General features: G+C 38.7%; 1 protein-coding gene across 2 annotated transcripts in view; it reads left to right on the top strand.

The window, feature by feature from the left end:
• Window positions 1-336: 336 nt before the first annotated feature.
• Window positions 337-17225, top strand: part of CLTC (clathrin heavy chain) — a 67290-nt gene continuing 50401 nt past the window's right edge. Inside the window, exon 1 of one of the 2 annotated variants that reach the window (XM_011229995.3) lies at window positions 337-830. In XM_011229995.3, the coding sequence (XP_011228297.1) occupies window positions 789-830 (42 nt within the window). In that variant the 5' untranslated portion in view covers window positions 337-788. The remainder of the gene's footprint in view (window positions 831-17225) is intronic. The other variant, XM_002923319.4, reaches the window with a different exon arrangement.

Here is a 17225-nt window from a genome sequence, read left to right as displayed (position 1 = left end):
GTTTCCCTGAGTCACGGAGAGGGCGGGAGGCTGGGCCCATCTGCCCACGCCACGTCCTCTTCGTAAGGGACTCAGTTTAAATAGGCAGGGCCCAAAGGGAAAGGGAGTAGCACCGCCATTCCTCAAGGCGGCCCAATAGCCACCCCATTCTCAGGAGACTCTGCATTCCCCGAGAACTCGCTCCGCATTCTGGCAGCAATGAGGCGACCCTTCCCGACCAGCATCACGTGCACCCGGAAGTACGTAGGTGGGACCTAAGCGCCCACGGAAATGACGTCGGTCACTGCTAGTCGCATGATGTGGCAAAATGCAAAAAAAGGAGCGGGGGGAGGAAAAGCAGGAGTCTGGGGAAAGTGATGAGTCCAAAAAAGTAGTCCCTTCGAGTCCTCTAATTTACCCTCGTGGCGCAGCAGTAAGCGAGGCCCTCGGCGCACTGCGCCCCGAATTCCTGCGCCCCACTGCACCGCGGCGCTCCGTGGAGGGGTACATAAGGCGGAGGGGGTGAGGTGACTTGGGCGGAGTTCTGTCGTCGGGATCCCTCCGCAGGGCTCAGCCGTTTCCGGAGTCTGCGCTGCGCCCGGTTCCGCCATTGCGGCTCTCCCGGACCCTGGAGCCTCCGCCCCCGACCCCAGCTCTTTCGTCTGCCTGCCAGTTTCCTGCGTCCCCGGAGAGTATCTTGCTGAGCCCAGCCTCCCCCCTCCCCCTTCTCCTCCTCTCCCTTGGAGAGCCCGGGCAGCCGCTGCCCCGCAGCCCCAGTGACAGGAGGAGACCATACACCCGACAGCGCCATGGCCCAGATTCTGCCAATTCGTTTTCAGGAGCATCTCCAGGTGCGGCCGGGCCCGGGCCGGTGAGGGCTGTGGAGAGGGCGGTAGGAAAGAAGAAGGTGGAGTCTGGGCCCAAGTAGAAAGAGTAGGATCGGAAGCGGGTGGGTATTGGTGCTTGGGGTGGATGGAGGATGGGGGCGCTATCTTGGAAAGCTTAAGAGTTAATGATGTGGGGCTTGGATCGAAAGGACGAGAGTCGGGGTGCAAAGGGCAGCGAGACCAGGCCTGGGTTCGAGGGCCTCTATTTTCACTTCCTGGGTGGTAGGAACTGCGCATTCTAACTCCCTCCCCTTTCGCCGTTTTATTCAGTTCATTCATTTGGGTAGATTGGGCGGGGGGGGGGGGCAATTCTCCNGTCACCTCCCATTGCGCTTCTCTTCCCCCCATCGTGTCTGCACCCCGCAGTTGTGGGGCGGGTGGGCTGGGGAGGAGCAACCTTTTTTCTTCCTCCCTCTGCGGCTCTCAACTGGGAAAGGCACCTTCCCCTGGGGGTGTGGGGAACGCGGCGACTTGTCTCTTGCCATCCACGAGGCAGTAGGAACAGAAGGTCACTGAAGGAACAGAAGGAGAATAGAATGGGGGAGCATATTTTTCAGGGCGGTGTCAGTCTCAGAGTGCCTGGGGTCAAGGTCCCTAGGGGTATTCGTCTTTTTTTTTTTTTTTTCCTTTCTTTTCCTTATTTCTCTGGGGATGGTGCGGCTTTTATCCCCTCTTTCATTTTAGGAGGTAGTAAAGTTATCCAGAGGTTATCTTGGGGTCTGCTGGAGTGTAGCAGGTAGGCATGGGCTGCCTCTGTCAGGATTGCATGGAATTGAATTGAGCCCTGGAGATAGAGCACACCTGCCCTGAGATATGCAAAGTTATTTGGTCTGTAATTGGCTTCCTTTTAGTAGGTTCTAGAGTTCTTTCCCATGGTGCATTTTCCTGTAGGCAACATACTGTCTTATCTGGCAGTGTGCCCGTGGCGGCCGAGGCAGATGATCTTTGGAGGGCTTGACTGAATTAAGCCTCTTCTCAGCTTCTGATTTTCGTAGTTCACCAAGCCTGGTTTTACTTTGGCTGCAGTAATTTATTCATCTTAATTTGCTTTCTTCCTAAATACTTCCTTAAAGAGGCCTTCCTCAGCTCAAATCTTCTCAAGGCCTAAATTCATAATAATAAAAGATGCTGCAGTTTGACATGGCATTAATATCAGTAACCTACTGGACACCTTACCATTGAAGGCTGTTTTATTTACTTTCTCCAGTTGATAACATAAAGGATTCTTATTAATAAAAAGGTTGAATGTGAATATTTAGGCCATCAGTAACATAACCTTATGTTTCTTTGCAGGTATTATCATCTTTGCATGAGCAAGAAATTTTTTTCCTTTAAGTCTTGAAATGTAATGAATAATAAATTTAAAAAATAAGTAAAACACTTTATTTGGTCATCTGTGTTTTTCAGATAACTTATCTGAAGTAATGGAACACTTAAAAAAGGTTAAAAAATCTTAAGTGACAGTGGACATAGAAGTTACTGTTCTTAATTCAAGTTTTAATTGTGGTTATTTCTGTTAGAGTGAGGTGTAAATGAATGTAGAGGTTTAGGAAAATATTTTTGAGTGTGAGGGGAAAGCACAGGCTCATCTCACTTAGAGTGTTTCTGAAATATAATCTTTCTGCAGACAAATGTTTGCAAATTATAAACAGAAGCATGTACAATTGCTAATTACAAGGCAGAGGTATCTCCAGTTAGTAAACCTTCTTTCTTGACTAGTGGTGGTTTGGGCAGTAGCTTTTCATTTCTATTATAGAGGAGACAAGAATTAAGAATTATTAAATATTCCCGAAGACTGGAATCCAGCCTTGTCACTAATTGAAGACAGATTTAATATGGGTATGATTTCTGAGTTTCTGCAGATACTCAAGTGAAACCATTTCCTTCTGAAATAATTTGAAGATTTGAGTATAAAGCAGCTTTGCAAATGTATTTGAAGAATTCAGTCATTTTTTTGGTAGTAATATGCCATGCCTGAAGTTAAGGTTGCTAGTGTGATTGTATACTCCAGCTGATAATGATTAATTGTGCAAAGAGCCCCAATCACTAACTTCTTCCAGAATATCTCCTAACTTCTCATTTTTATCCCTTTTTTAAAAATTAATAAGGATTATTTTAATTGGTATCTTAGGTCTTTATCTGAGTTCTGCCAGTTTGCTAAGTAGCAGAAAACTTTCTGAAACACTTAAGATAAAAATTGGGAACAAGAATTGAGGAACTTGAGTGTAGAGTTAGCTTTTGTGAAAGTTTCTAAAGGTGAACTGTAAATTTGTTTTTAACTATTCTGACCAACTGAAGTATCTGTCATCAAGGCTTGGAACTACATCAAATGAATGTTAATATTTTAAGTTATAAGTTTTTGGTTTTTTTTTTTAAAGGATGATAGTCAACAGATGAGTGCCTGTTTGAGCAAGAGATTACTAGAGTTGCAGATTCTAAAAAAAAAAATTCCTAGACTACACATAAAATGTTGCTTGCAGTTCTCAATTCTTGGCACATTGTTTCTTTATGCCAGTTGACACATAGTATTCCCAGGTTCTTGGGTTCTCCCCACCCTTTTCTTTTTTCTTTGATCCATAAATGCAGGCATGGAATGTGTTGTGAATTGAATGGTAGGGGTTCTTGCTATGGCTATTTTAATTTGCAAAGTGAAAGCAGTGCTCAGTATTACTGTGATATGCTACATGCATAACTGTACTGCCTGGAGAGGCATACTGCCTGGAATTCTGCTACAGTCTAACGTGGGAATGGCTTCCAAGTTGAAGATGTATCATGTTTTTCAGAATTTTCCTAATGGTCAGTTTACTCAGCTTAAAGGGGTGTGGCTAATTCTAGTGAACCTGCTTTCACTCTGTTTAGGAAATAAGACCCGGAACTCTGTGTGTGTGTGTGTGTGTGTGTGTGTGTGTGTGTAGAACCACTGTCATTTTCATTTTACCGTGTAGTGCAATACATGATTTTAGAAACCATAACCTATAATATTTGAATTATATTTAACAATGTTTTTCCTGTCACTGTGACTTACGTGTTTTTGCCTTTTGAGAGTTCCTGTCCAATAGAACTTTCTTCTGGGGCGCCTGAGTGGCTTAGTTGGTTAAGCATCTCATTCTTGATTTTGGCTTAGGTCATGATCTCAGGGTCGTGAGATGGAGCTCCACTTGGGTTCCACACATGGCGTGGATCCTGCTTAAGATTCTTCCCTAAAAAAAAAACTTTCTTCCATGAGGAATATTTATACTAATTACATAGGGATAGTGAAATGTGGCTTGTGTGACTGAGGAACTAAGTTTTTACTTTTATTTCTTTTTTATTAATTTAAATGTAAATGGCCACATGAGGCTATTATCTATCTGCAGGATTACAGGCCATACTGATGGACTTTGTAAGAGTGAAGGTTTTATCTGATCATCCGTATTTACTAACTAAAATTAAAACGTTATTTAAGTCTTAGTTGAAAAAAATGTGTTAGTTGAATATTGCTGTCTCTTTTGGGACATGGTGGTGCTGAACAGTGACTAGTGAATGGAGGTAACAGCGGACTTCTTGTGAGAGCCTGTTTTTCCCTGTGACCGTGGCTTGGTGTTTTCAGGTCTTAATCCCCCCAGACATTGTTATTAAATAGTTAAAGAAAGTGAGACTCCACCCAAGGGGACTGTCAGACTAGGATTTGATCCTGGGTCTTCAGACACAAAATATTTCAAGGAAATAGAATGGCTTTAAAAGAAGTTATACAGTATCTTACTGTGCTTTTTCCTGTTGGAATTTGCTCCGAGAATGTTATAATTTGACCCAGAATGTTATAATTTCAACATGTAAGGAGTATACAATTTTCAAATGAGGTATTTTACATTCCTTTTGTAGGGTACTGATTTTTTTCAAAATCTGATGTGTATTTTACACTTAGAGCACATCTCAATTCAGAACCTATTTTCATTGAAAATTTTTTATCTTTGTTTAGCTTTCATAATATTTACAGTTGAAAAAGCAGATTTGCGTATCTAAGTTATTCCAAACATGTTTTCCATACTTGAATCCATTATCAGTTACTGTTTAGTTTTCATTATTTTAAATTTTAAAATCAGTCACAGTAACCATATTTCAAGTGCTCAGTATCACCTGTGGCTTGTGAAATGTCGTTCCACTATTGAAGAACACAGGGTTAAGACTCTTTTTCTCAGTAAAATAGGACTAGTGCCTCACAAAGTTACTGTAAAGGTCTGAGATCACGTATGTGGAAGTACTTAGTGTAGCACTTTAGGAACATTAATTGTTGGCTATGTATAGTACATTTTATTCATGTATCTCACAACTAGTGACAGAGTATTTTATTTGCAGACCTAGGTTTTTATGGTTTATAAATATTTGATACCTAAGATTTGAGGACTTCATCATCAGCTGTATTGGATTAGGGACGAAGTGGTGAACAATACGGACTATAAATTGATAAGTTGGCAAAGGCTGTCCACACATAATTGCAACCATGGATGTTATTCAATGTTCGATTCTGTGCAGGACTTAATACAGATATTCATATGATATAAAACTGATCCCGCTCTGACTGTCCAAAAGAAAGAATTCTTTTTTCTTTTTTTAAGATTTTATTTGACACAGCACAAGCAGGAGGAGCAGCAGAGCGAGAGGGAGAAGCGGGTTCCCTGCTGAGCAAGAAGCCCGATATGGGCCTCGATCCCAGGACCCCGGGATCATGATCCAGGCTGAAGGCAGACACTTAACTGACTGAGCCATGCAGTCGCCCCAAGAAAGAAATCTTTAAGTTCCTTTTTTTTTTATTATATCCCATGAGCACTCGCTGTCTGCCGTTGGTACATTTTTAATTAATGTTCTTTGGTCAGATATATTTGAGAAACTTGATTATATCTGATGAAATACCCACCTGGAATGCCAGTCAGACCTTTGTTAGTGTTAAATATATCCTTCTGTAAGATGGTAGTGTTAAAGTGAATGTTCTCACTTAGATGGGAAATGAGTCATAACTAATATTTCACTCCTTTATATTAGAATGAGGTTATGTCTCTATTTACATACATGCCATGCTAAAGCTACTTCCCAAATCAACTTGTAAACCATAGCAAAGTTTATAGCTCTAGATGTTTTTTCCCCCTTGGCCAAGTGCCTGTGGCTAATGCTCTTAACCTGAAGGGATGGCAGGAGGGTTGGATCTGAATGCATTATACAAAATCCATCTGTCAGATTTGGATTTTGTGTCTTCTTTTTTGTGTGTGTTATGAGAGATATAATTTATTTTGTCCTTACTTAAAGGGGATAACTATTCATCAAATCTCAATTGTCCCGACATCTATAATGTCAAAATTAATTCACCATTTTAGCTTTTTTGAGTACCTACTGTGGGTCAAGAACACTGCTAAATATTTTATGTTCATGATCTCATATAATTATCAAAAAAAATCCTGTCAGGTAGGTAGGGTTAGCCTTATTTTGCCCATGAGGAAACTGAAGTTAACTTTTAGAGTCACATAGCTAGTGAGTGGACGGTCAGACTTTAATACTTGGTCTTTTCGCAGTGTGGCACATTGCCTCATTTGGTGAATGATCTGTATAATTTGAACTGCAAAATATAGCACAGTTTGTTTGCATCTGTGTTGTGTTGGTCTTTGTACACATTCTACCAGTGGTTTCTTTTTAGGTCGATAGTTTTTTTAAGATTTTATTTATTTATTTGAGAGAGAGAGCATGAGCCGGGGTGAGGGGCGTGGGGGTAGTGGCAGGCAGAGGGAAAGGGAGAAGCACGTTCTCCGCTGAGCAGGGAGCCAGTCACGGGGCTTGATCCCAGGACCCTGAGATCATGACCTCAGTCGAAGGCAGATGCTTAACCAACTGAGCCACCCAGGCACCCCTCAATAGTTCTTATATTATGAGAAAAGTAGGGGCCAGTGAACCAACATTTGATTTTCTATACTTCAAATGGTTAGATGATGTTTTTAAAGGGCTTTATTCAAGTTCCCACTAGAAAATTGTGCAGAATGATTGGGTCAGGTTAACTTGTAATGAGAATTATGTGAATAGTATAACCATAGAGGGGAAAAATGGTTACAAACTTGTAGGGTTGTGCTTTGGAGGCAGAACTACCAGTAATATTAGTACTTCCTGTTCTGAATCACTGGGTAAATAAGGAATTTTCTTTAAGTTCTGAAGTAAAGCTGATTTTAAAGCTTATTTCTGAAAGAATAGGGATTGAGTGCATTGAAACCATTTTGCCGCAGTAAAAAATGTAAATTCTGCTGTGTGCTATTGTAGAAAATGTCTCAAATGTTTAATCTGAACTCTATTTTTATCTTTTTTCAACTTCCTCATTAAGTTAAAATAATAGTTTTTGGCAATTGTGAAGTGACTGTGGTGTGTGTGTTTGTATTAAGACTTAGCTTATAGAGACATTTAAATGTTACTTCTTAGCCCTGTGCTAGAGGGAAGTCTCCCTTTATCCAGTAGAGTAGAACATAAATGCTAAGCTAAAGGAAAAAACTACCATCTACCCAGTTATTGAAGCCAAGATCTTGGAGTTACACCAGATTCTTTCCTTTTATTGTCTTCATCCAGTTCATTTCTGGAGTAGGAGAGGGAAGAACTCTTAATAGTGATGTACACTGGGATCCTAGAGATTGCAGTTTCTGATGACCTTGTTCTGAATCTATATCTATATAGGTAATTTTGTTTTAAACAACACAATTTTATTATCTTAACATTTTGGAGGACAGAGGCTGAAATGAATCACACAGGAGAAAACAGGGTTTTGGCAGGGTTGTATTCTTCCTGGAGGCTCTGGAGCAGAATCCATTTGATGACTCCCATGTACTGACTGTGAGAATCAGAGTAGATGAAAATGGGAATTAGGTTGAGAGTTGCCTTCATCTGTTTTGTTTCTTTTCTTTTTCTTTTTAAGATTTTATTTATTTGACACAGAGAGAGAGAGCGAGCACAAGTGGGGGCAGCGACAGGCAGAGGCAGAGAGAGAAGCAGGCTCGCTGCAGAGCAAGGAGACCAATGCGGGACTCAGTCCCAGGACCCTGGGATCGTGACCTGAGCTGAACACAGAAGCTTAACCGACTGAGCCACCCAGGCACCCCATCTTCATCTGTTTCTGAATAGCTGAGAAAGAGAACTTAAAAAGCACCATTGTGGACCCAGTGAGGCCAAAGACTATCCATGTATGCTCAGTTTAGCAAACAGCTGACTTTGGATCCCTCTTCTTATTTGAGGATAAATAAGTAGGAAAAAAAAAACCCATAGGGAGAACATGGTTTACAAAATTCATGTCTTTTGCCACTCTGCAATACTGTATATTCTTCCCTTTGAACCTTGCAAATCTAAGGTAGTTTTCTTTTTTACCCTAAAATATTCTTCAAGAAAGAGTTTCCTTTATATATATATTCTTTTAAATAGGTTTCTTGTTTTTTTTTAAGATTTTATTTATTTATTAGAGAACAAGCAGGGAAGGGTCAGAGGGAGAGGGACAAGCAGATTCCCTGCTGAGTGGGAAGCCTGACTCAGGACTCTGTCCCAGGACCCTGAGATCATGACCTAAGCCGAAAGCATACACTTAACTGACTGAGCCACCCAGGGACCCCAAGAGTTTCCTTATATTAAAAGCCTTACCAAGTCTTCACATTTATGGAGCCCTCTCACAATTCTGTTTTGAATACTACACTGTTCATTGAAGGCTATCATAGGCTTAAAATCATCTGGATTGATATGAGGTAAATGTAACATATCTAATAATTATTGTTCTCTGGCCTCACAATTATTGGATGTAGTAAGGAAACATTTTAAACATCTCTCAAAAACCCAGTCTATTCGGGCTTTTATTTCTGGAGATCATAATCCAAAACAAGTGAAAAAAACAGCTCTTCTAATATGCAGATGGAAATTTTAGGCATGTTCTAAAATTACCATGATTGTTCCATAATGGATTTTTTAAAAAAAGCACTTCCTTCAGTGGAATGGAGATGACTTTCCAGTGCTAATGAAAATACTGATGTAAAAAAAGTGCATATGAAGAGTTAAAATGGTTTCTGAAATGTGAAGAGTAGAAAAACACTTTCAGGTAAACTATTTTATAATTTTGTATATTTATTTTTATGTAGGCTCCATGCCCAATGTGGGGCTTGAAATCGTGACCCTAAGATCAAGAGTCATCTGCTCTACTAACCTAGCCTGCCACGTGCCCCTCTAAATTTATTTTATAATTTTTAATGTCTTTGTAAACTAAGTCAAATGACTACTTGAACTATATATTAAGTTTTTCTAATCCCGAAGAATTTATATTAACAGGGCCAGAGTTCTTTTAAAATTGAGATAAAGTTCATATAACTTAAAATTAGCCATTTTGAAGTGAACAATTTAATGGTATTTAATACATTCACAATGTTGTACAACCATCACCTGTATCTAGTTCCAAAACATTTTCATTGCCCCAAATTCATTCAGCAGTATCTCATTCCCACCCCCCTCCCATTCCCTGCAACCACTAAAATGCTCTCTTTTTATGGGTTTACCTATCAGTGAAATCATATAATAGGTGACCTTTTTTGTCTAACTTTTACTAAGCCTAATGTTTGAGGTTCATCCATGTTGCAGTATGTATGCGTACTTCATTCCTTAATGGCTGAATAATACACCATTGAATAGATATACTACATTTTGTTTGTCCTTTCATTAGTTGATGGACATTTCGGTTCTTTCCACCCATTGGCTATTATGAATGAATGGTGCTGCTATGAACATTAAGTTTTTGTTCTAATAACTGTTTTCAGTTCTTTTGGATATATACCTAGGAGTGGGATTGCCGGGTCATATGGCTTAGAACTGTTTTAATTTTTTGAAGGATTGCCCAACTGTTTTTCGTAGCAGCTGCACCATTTTACATCCCCACCAGCAGTGTATGAGAGTTCTAGTTTTTCCACATTCTGATACTAGTCAAAAGCTCTTTTGAGTGTCCAGGGAATAGTCTACTTGCTAAAGTGAATACCCTATTTGGGCACATAGGGTATTTTTAGTTCTGTTCTCTCCCAAGTTTGTAGCTCTGTCCTCCCTTAAATTGTGTGTCCTGCTTCAGGTTGTATTTCCGTTTCTTCTGAGACATTGTGTATATTCCCACAAATATTTGGGCTAGGCATTCATCCTTGTAACCTCAAGGCACCCTTGTAATTGCTATGGGCTTGTTACACACTGAGTAGAGGAGGCCATACCACATTTATTGTAGAATTCTCTGTATTAGTGTAGTGTCTGGCATACAGTAGCTGCTCATTAATTGTTTAAATGTGTGATTATTGGAAAAAATACTATAGAACTAGGAAGAAATCTTGAGGAAATAAAAGGGTTTTTTTCTACTGGAACTGGAAGAAAACTTCAGAAAACTGTTGGCATCATCTGTGGCATATAAAGAAAACTTGATATGAGTAGAAAGACCCATGGAGATAAAAGGCTGCAGTAATAGAATATATACAGAAGCAGTTGATCCTGGACACAAGAGAATTGCCCCTGTGGAAATCAGTAATGTGGAAGATTAACTTGAATTTTTTGAAGATTTTGAATTTAGAGAGAAATCTCAGAATTAAAACAAGAGGAGCTGTGACAGAATAGGTTACGAATATAGCAACTATAGAAACAAAAATAATTGGAATGGAAGCTTTTTTTCAGACAATGGAAGAAAATGTAACTGATAGAAGGAAGAAGCAAGATTTAAAGGGTTCAGTGTTTGAGATAGGCCTGGGGAAGTTATAGTACAGTGAATTTAAAAACAAAACAAAAATCTGCAAGCATCCAGAGCATACCCTGTCCCTGACCAAAAAGTCAAGGTAGTCTTATGTTTTTTAATTTTGAATGTCAGACAGTGAAGCAGTATCTATAGAGCCTGGGGATGGAAAGTTTTTTCCACTTTTTAGAAGACTTGAGCTACAAATTGTACACTCAAAACCCCCTGAGCCTAAAACTTGTTATTTTCCCTATAGGTTGTTACCTTAGTAGTAATGACAAATTTGTAGCTTAACACAAAGTAAAGAAAGGCAATTTCACACAAAACTTAAGTAGTAGGTTATAAAATATTGAATTGATGTTAAGTTGCCAAATAATAGATGGTCAGTAGATATTAGAAAATAAATCCTGGTCATTTAGTCATTTTAACGTTTCAGACTTCCTGAATTTGTTAATATTAAATGATTTTGAGAAAGCTTGTAACTTCTTGCTGACTGTTAATTCATTCACTCTGTTGAACTTGGAATTTTTGGCATATAGGTTCACAAGGAAATATTTCAGTGACTGAAATGTAAAAAAATGGTTCTGGTCTTGTAACTTCTGGTACCTACGTGCTGATCATGCTTTAAATGATTGCTCCAACTAGAAAAATTAGCAATAACCGCATAATGTCTAATTTCCTAGCAGGTCTGTCGGTATAGGGTAGAAAAAGACATGTCTGTGTGCAGCAGTAGTAGCAGTAACGGGGTTGAGTTGAATCACTGGGCTCCCACTTAAAAATACTTTTTGGGAAGGTGTCATAGAATGAAGTTTCTTTGTAACCTTTACAGTTTTAATAGTAAGGAAACTGACCAGATGTTGTAGTTACTTATACCAGGAAACCAAGCCTTTGGTGTCTGTCTATGGACATTCATATCATCCTTTGATGTTTTTTATGTTAAGTCAGCACAATCTTGAACCCTCAAAGTAAGCCTCGTTTCTAGTTGTTTGAGAAGAATGTTTGGATAAAGTATGACTTTTCGCCCATCCCTCTACCCCTAACACGCATATGTACACACCTATAATCACTCATGGCTTTGGTAGCATTCACTTGTTTTGTGCCAGCTGAATGGCATTTATGCAGAAAAGGGCATAACTTTGGAGAGTCTGCAAGATATGGGACATAAAAATTTCCTTATTTCCCCTGCAGCTTGATCAAAATCAATGTGTGACATTTCATCTAATTATTGGATTGTTTTTTTAAGAATGAGTCAAATTTAAGGTTTTTAAATTTTCCAGTCAGTAGTTGGCTACAAGTAGGAAAAATGCTCTTGAGTTTCCTGATAATTTGCCAAAGCTAATAGTCTTACAGTCCAACTGTGGTTCCTTCTTGAATGTACTACTTAATTTTGGAGGGAGTGACCAGAGTTGGATTCTCCTAAGAGACAGTGATTGCCTCAAAAGCTAACATGGAGTAGAAACAAAGGGTCAGCAAGAGTTAAAGGTATTTTTACTTGCTTGAAATGTGTGGAGCACACAAAACAATGGCCAGTATCCTGTTGGAAGAACTAAAGGAATCCTGCATTCTCAGCATTTTTCTTCATTTCCTGTAGAAGCCAGCAACTGCAGCTTTTATTTGGCATTCTGCTGGTTTCATAGCTAGTTTCAAGGGCTCCATGAAGTGACTGCTGTCAGCACTTTTTGTCACTGTGATTGATACTAGTGAAGGTAGAGGATGTTTAGGGACTTTTAAAGGAAATTATGCTGAGTGAAATACTTGGGATAGGAAGTTAACCAAATCTTCAGGCACTTAACTTCAAAATAAAATGCATTGAGTGATATCCAAGTATCAGCAGGTCTCTCTCAAATTATTAACTTCTTAACTGTAGTGGTAACACCTATTATCTTTATCAAGATACAAGATTCATTTACAGAAAAGGTCACTGAAATAGGGTTATTTACATAGACCACTTACAGAATAGTCTCATCTGAAATGTAGTAGCTCATACATACTTCCTTTCCATTCTAACTATTCAGATGAAACAAGGAGGAAGGATCTGAAAAGTGTAAAGCCAAGCACTAATTGTGAAGCACAAGTTCTTAGTAATGCTGTCATAAACACAAGTTTTACGGTATTTTGATTTTCAGCTGATACAGCTGGTAAATGAGTTCTGTTCTGAGTTTGCTAGTCGTTCAATAGGAAGCAATCTCCCTGAGTATGCTAAAGAAGGCTGTTTCAGTGAATGTTCCTGTTTGATCAAATGTGACAATTGCTGGTTGAAATTAGTAGGCTTAAAGCAAGACTAATACTCCTTTAATTATATGATGTTTGTAGGCACAAACAATTGTGATTGCTGAGACTGCTAACAGGGAGCCTCCTCTTCAGTTCAAGAATTAGGCATTGAAAAATAGCTTGGTTTTACTTGGTTGTATTGTCTTCTGCTAGCATTTTCTTCCTTTTTTAATAAATGTATACTATTGGGTTACATATATCCATAGTCCATTTAGTCCCTTTAACAATGTTTTCATAGGCTGATCACTAATGTATTCTAATAAGGTGCTGACTCACCATTCTTAATTCCTTGTTATACGAAGGTTTTCCTATGCTGTCTTTAGTAAGGTGTTTAGAACAAAGCAAATTGGCCCACCCTAGGTTTAATTATGTAATGTTAGTAGCATGACATCAGAATCAATCTCTTTTGGAATAGTATATGTCATGATGTCATAGTCCCCGAACTAGGTAACTGTAAAATGATAGAAATCCATAAAACAGAGAGTGCTTATGTGGCCCCACACTGTTTTAAGTGCTTGATACGTCCTAACTGACTTTAACCACTTAGCTATGCTTTGCTTGCCCTTGAGCAAGGATGGACAGTTTCTCTTTTCTGTTTGCCACACATAAAATCAAATCAAGTATAGTTTCAAAACCAAGACAGGAAAAACAAAGCTTTTAAAGCATTGAAAACTTACAAATCTTTAACTTAGATTCCTGAATCTAATATTGCTGTAATTTTTTTTTTACCATATCTCTTTGATTTTAATACAGTCTCTTTCACACATTTTTTTAAATTAGGGATTCATCATACAGATGTGTACTCCTTCTCCAAAAGCTTTATGATATTGAGTAATTGAATCAGTGGTAATTTTCCAAGCATAGAGACAGGCCTCTCTTTTTTCATGTTCTTTGAATAATTTGCATCTTATTACATCTGCACAACGTCAGTCTTTTATAACCCTGGGCCTTCGCTGTTTGAAAGTCTAGTGATTTCTTGAGGGGAAAGAGGCACCCGGATTGAGGAGTTTTTCTTGGTTCTCACTTCTGCTAGTATTGAACTTTGCAGATTTTTTCCCCCCAAGCCTCCTGTGGCTGTCTGGACTCTGAAACTTGAAAGTTCTTTTTCCTGCTTCTCCTTGTCTTATTTGAAATTCTTGTGTAACTTTATCAACTGTTCTTCATGTTTTGCTGAAGTTTAATGTTAAAGAAATTTTCCTTTTCTGTTTGTTAGACTCCCAAGAAAATGTCTGAAAACAATGCTTTTCATTAGTTGTATGTTTTGTGCTTTCCAATACAGTAGACACATGTGACTCTTGAGTACTTGAAATGGGACTAGTGTGACTGAGGAACTGAATATTAGATTTTATTTACTTAAAATTGAATAGCTGCATGTGACCAGTGGCCACTATCTTGGACAGTATAAGTTCAGCGAACCTCTTAGTTCTGATTGGGCAGACATCCGGTATACAACTCCTTTGCAGAGCGTAACTCTTACACTTGAATTATATCACTCTTTGGTTTGATTATCGTCTTTACCTTTTGAAAGTTGTATTGTTCCTCCCTGCTGTACAGGTAAATTGCCTAGTAAAAATCTATTCCTCACAATTTAATTTTCAGTTTCTGTAACCTTATAAGACAGTAGAATTTAATCCTTTTTAAAAACTTAAAAAAAATAAATTTGCAAGCTTTCATGTAAGACTAGGGAGAGCTGTATCCCAGTCATCTAGATTTTTGATATTTTGCAATATTTGCTTTTTTTCTTTTAAACATTTTAGAGAAATTCAAGCTATCATGCACTTTATTTTTTTTTTTTTATTTTTTATTTTTTTATTTTTATTTTTTATCTTTTTTTATTTTTTGTATTGTTTTTTCTATATCATGCACTTTAACTTCTATTTTTTTTTTAAAGATTTTATTTATTTGACAGAGAGCACAAGCAGGGGGAGTGCCAGAGGGAGAGGGAGAAGCAGACTCCCCACTGGGCAGGGAGCCCAGCACGGGGCTCAATCCCAGGACCCTGAGATCATGACCAGTGCCAAAGTCAGTCCCTTCACTGACTGAGCCACCCAGGCACCCCTCTTCTCTTTTGTAATAAGTATCTTGGGAAATAGTGTGAGACTCTGTAAATATCTGTCTTATATAACGACACTACGGTTACCAAAGGAAGGAAGTTTCATCCATTAATTTTAGTATCCATTGATGATTCTTCCCTGAATCAATTATTGTAATACTTGGAGAAGAGTGACTTTTTAAAAATTTCATTGGTCTTTTATATTTTTTATTTATACTAATGGTGTTGACTCCTGATTTCATAAACCTCCTTTAATGTGTAATTGTCCTGAAAAGTAATTAGCAGTGTATGTATAGCAAAAGAAGTGCTATCTTTCTGTGTAAGGTGATTGTCACCTCTGTAACGTTAGTTAGACATATTGAAAACAAAAAGATGGAAGAGGGTTTCACTCTTTAAGAAAGTTCTTTTATTTGAAGAGCTTAAAGTTTAGTTGGATAAATTGACCTGGAATTGTGTGGTATTGGATGATTGGGAAACTCTGGTTTTGGAAAGGTATGGTATAGGTTAGTGTGGTCTTTGAACCAGGTGCCTTAAACTTTTCTGCACATTGAGGAGAGAAATTCTACGCTTGGTTTACCTTTTACCTTCTTTTTTAGTCTTGAGCTCTTTAGGGCAAAGAGAATTTTTGATGATACTGACCTTATGCCATCTGTTTGCATTAGCTTTCCCAGCTTGCTTCCTCAGCAAAGGTGTTAGAGGCATATTTGCCAAGTTTGTTAGAAAATCTTTTTTTTTTTTAAGATTTTATTCATTTATTCGACAGAGATAGAGACAGCCAGCGAGAGAGGGAGCACAAGCAGGGGAGTGGAAGAGGAAGAAGCAGGCCCATAGCGGAGGAGCCTGATGTGGGGCTCGATCCCATAACGCCGGGATCACGCCCTGAGCCGAAGGCAGACGCTAAACCGCTGTGCCACCCAGGCGCCCCGTTTGTTAGAAAATCTTAAGGATGTTCCATGGTGCACCTAAAAATAGAATTAAAACAGGTTACTTAGCATGAAAATGTTATGTAGTTTTGGTGAGTCTGGTCTCTATCTAACTTTAGTTAGTCAAATTAAAGAACAGAATTGAAGGTTTTTAAGTGTAATTCCCTATTTTTTTTTAAGGCATTTCAGTGTCTGAGTAAGTTAAGGACCCAGAGACCACTAATCTATTATCAGTAGTCAAAAGATATTCACACCCAGTGTTTCTCGAGCAACCTGTAGGACAGCTGAATTAAGCAGATAGTAAAATGTAAATACAAAAAAAGCTGATTTTGAGCTGGCCTAAGTACTGATGTGTTGTGTGTTCTAATAGTATCGATTGAGCCTTTACTATGTGTCGGACATTGTTCTAAGTGCTCTGCATTAAATCCTCACAATTCTGGGATCTCAGATGTTTCAGAAGAGGAAACAGATACACAGATTACTGATTTCCCCATGATCATTTATGTGGCAAAACCGGGACTAAACCCAGACATTTTTTTCTTATGAAAAATCCACCGAACCAACCAATTTTGGATGGCACTTGTACTTTATAATCAAAGTTATATATTTTTATACTAATTGTCTACTTGAATGAAGAACCTTCTGTGTTCTCTAGATAATGGGGAATCTGAAATACTATGTCACACTACAAAAATTAAGAATGTAGTGTTTTTTCCCCCACAGGCATGTTAATCCAAATTGGGGTGAGAAGGGGAGGAGAAGGAAAAAGAAACATTTTTGCATTCTTTTTTTTTTTTTTTTAAGATTTTATTTATTTGAGCGAGAGAGCACAAGTGGGGGGCAGAGGGAGAGGGAGAAGCAGACTCCCCACTGAGCAGGGAGCCTGACGCAGGGCTTGATCCCAGGGCCCCGAGATCACGACCCTAGCCGAAGGCAGACACTTAACCAACTGAGCCACCCAGGTGCCCCATTTTTGTATTATTTCTAACATGTAACCCCAGGACTCTCCAGAGTTTTGAGTTGGCTGATTAACAGTAAATTTGTTTACTGAAATATTTTGGAAACTAAACTAGGCATAAGTGTCAAGTCCTGCAGTAGTGCCACTTATGGACCAGGGGCCAAAATGTAGTTTGGAAATCAAATGAATTGCAACATTCGAGTTGGTTTTCTTTCAAAAGGGAGCAGTTGATAATTTGTATGGTTTTGTGCATGTGCTATTAGTGTTGTTTCTTTTTTTAAGGGAGGATGGAAATCTATACTTTGTATATATATAAGCTGTCTTTAAATGGAAAAGCATCTAATTGCTGGGGGGAGAGAGGTATTACTGGAAACATAGGTGGATGACTTTTCATGGTATACCCTTTTGTACTGTTTGAATACTT

This window comes from Ailuropoda melanoleuca, chromosome 13, assembly GCF_002007445.2.
Source record: "Ailuropoda melanoleuca isolate Jingjing chromosome 13, ASM200744v2, whole genome shotgun sequence".
Taxonomy (NCBI): domain Eukaryota; kingdom Metazoa; phylum Chordata; class Mammalia; order Carnivora; family Ursidae; genus Ailuropoda; species Ailuropoda melanoleuca.
The sequence above is the reverse complement of the archived record's forward strand: the minus strand, read 5'-3'. Positions and strand labels throughout refer to the sequence as shown.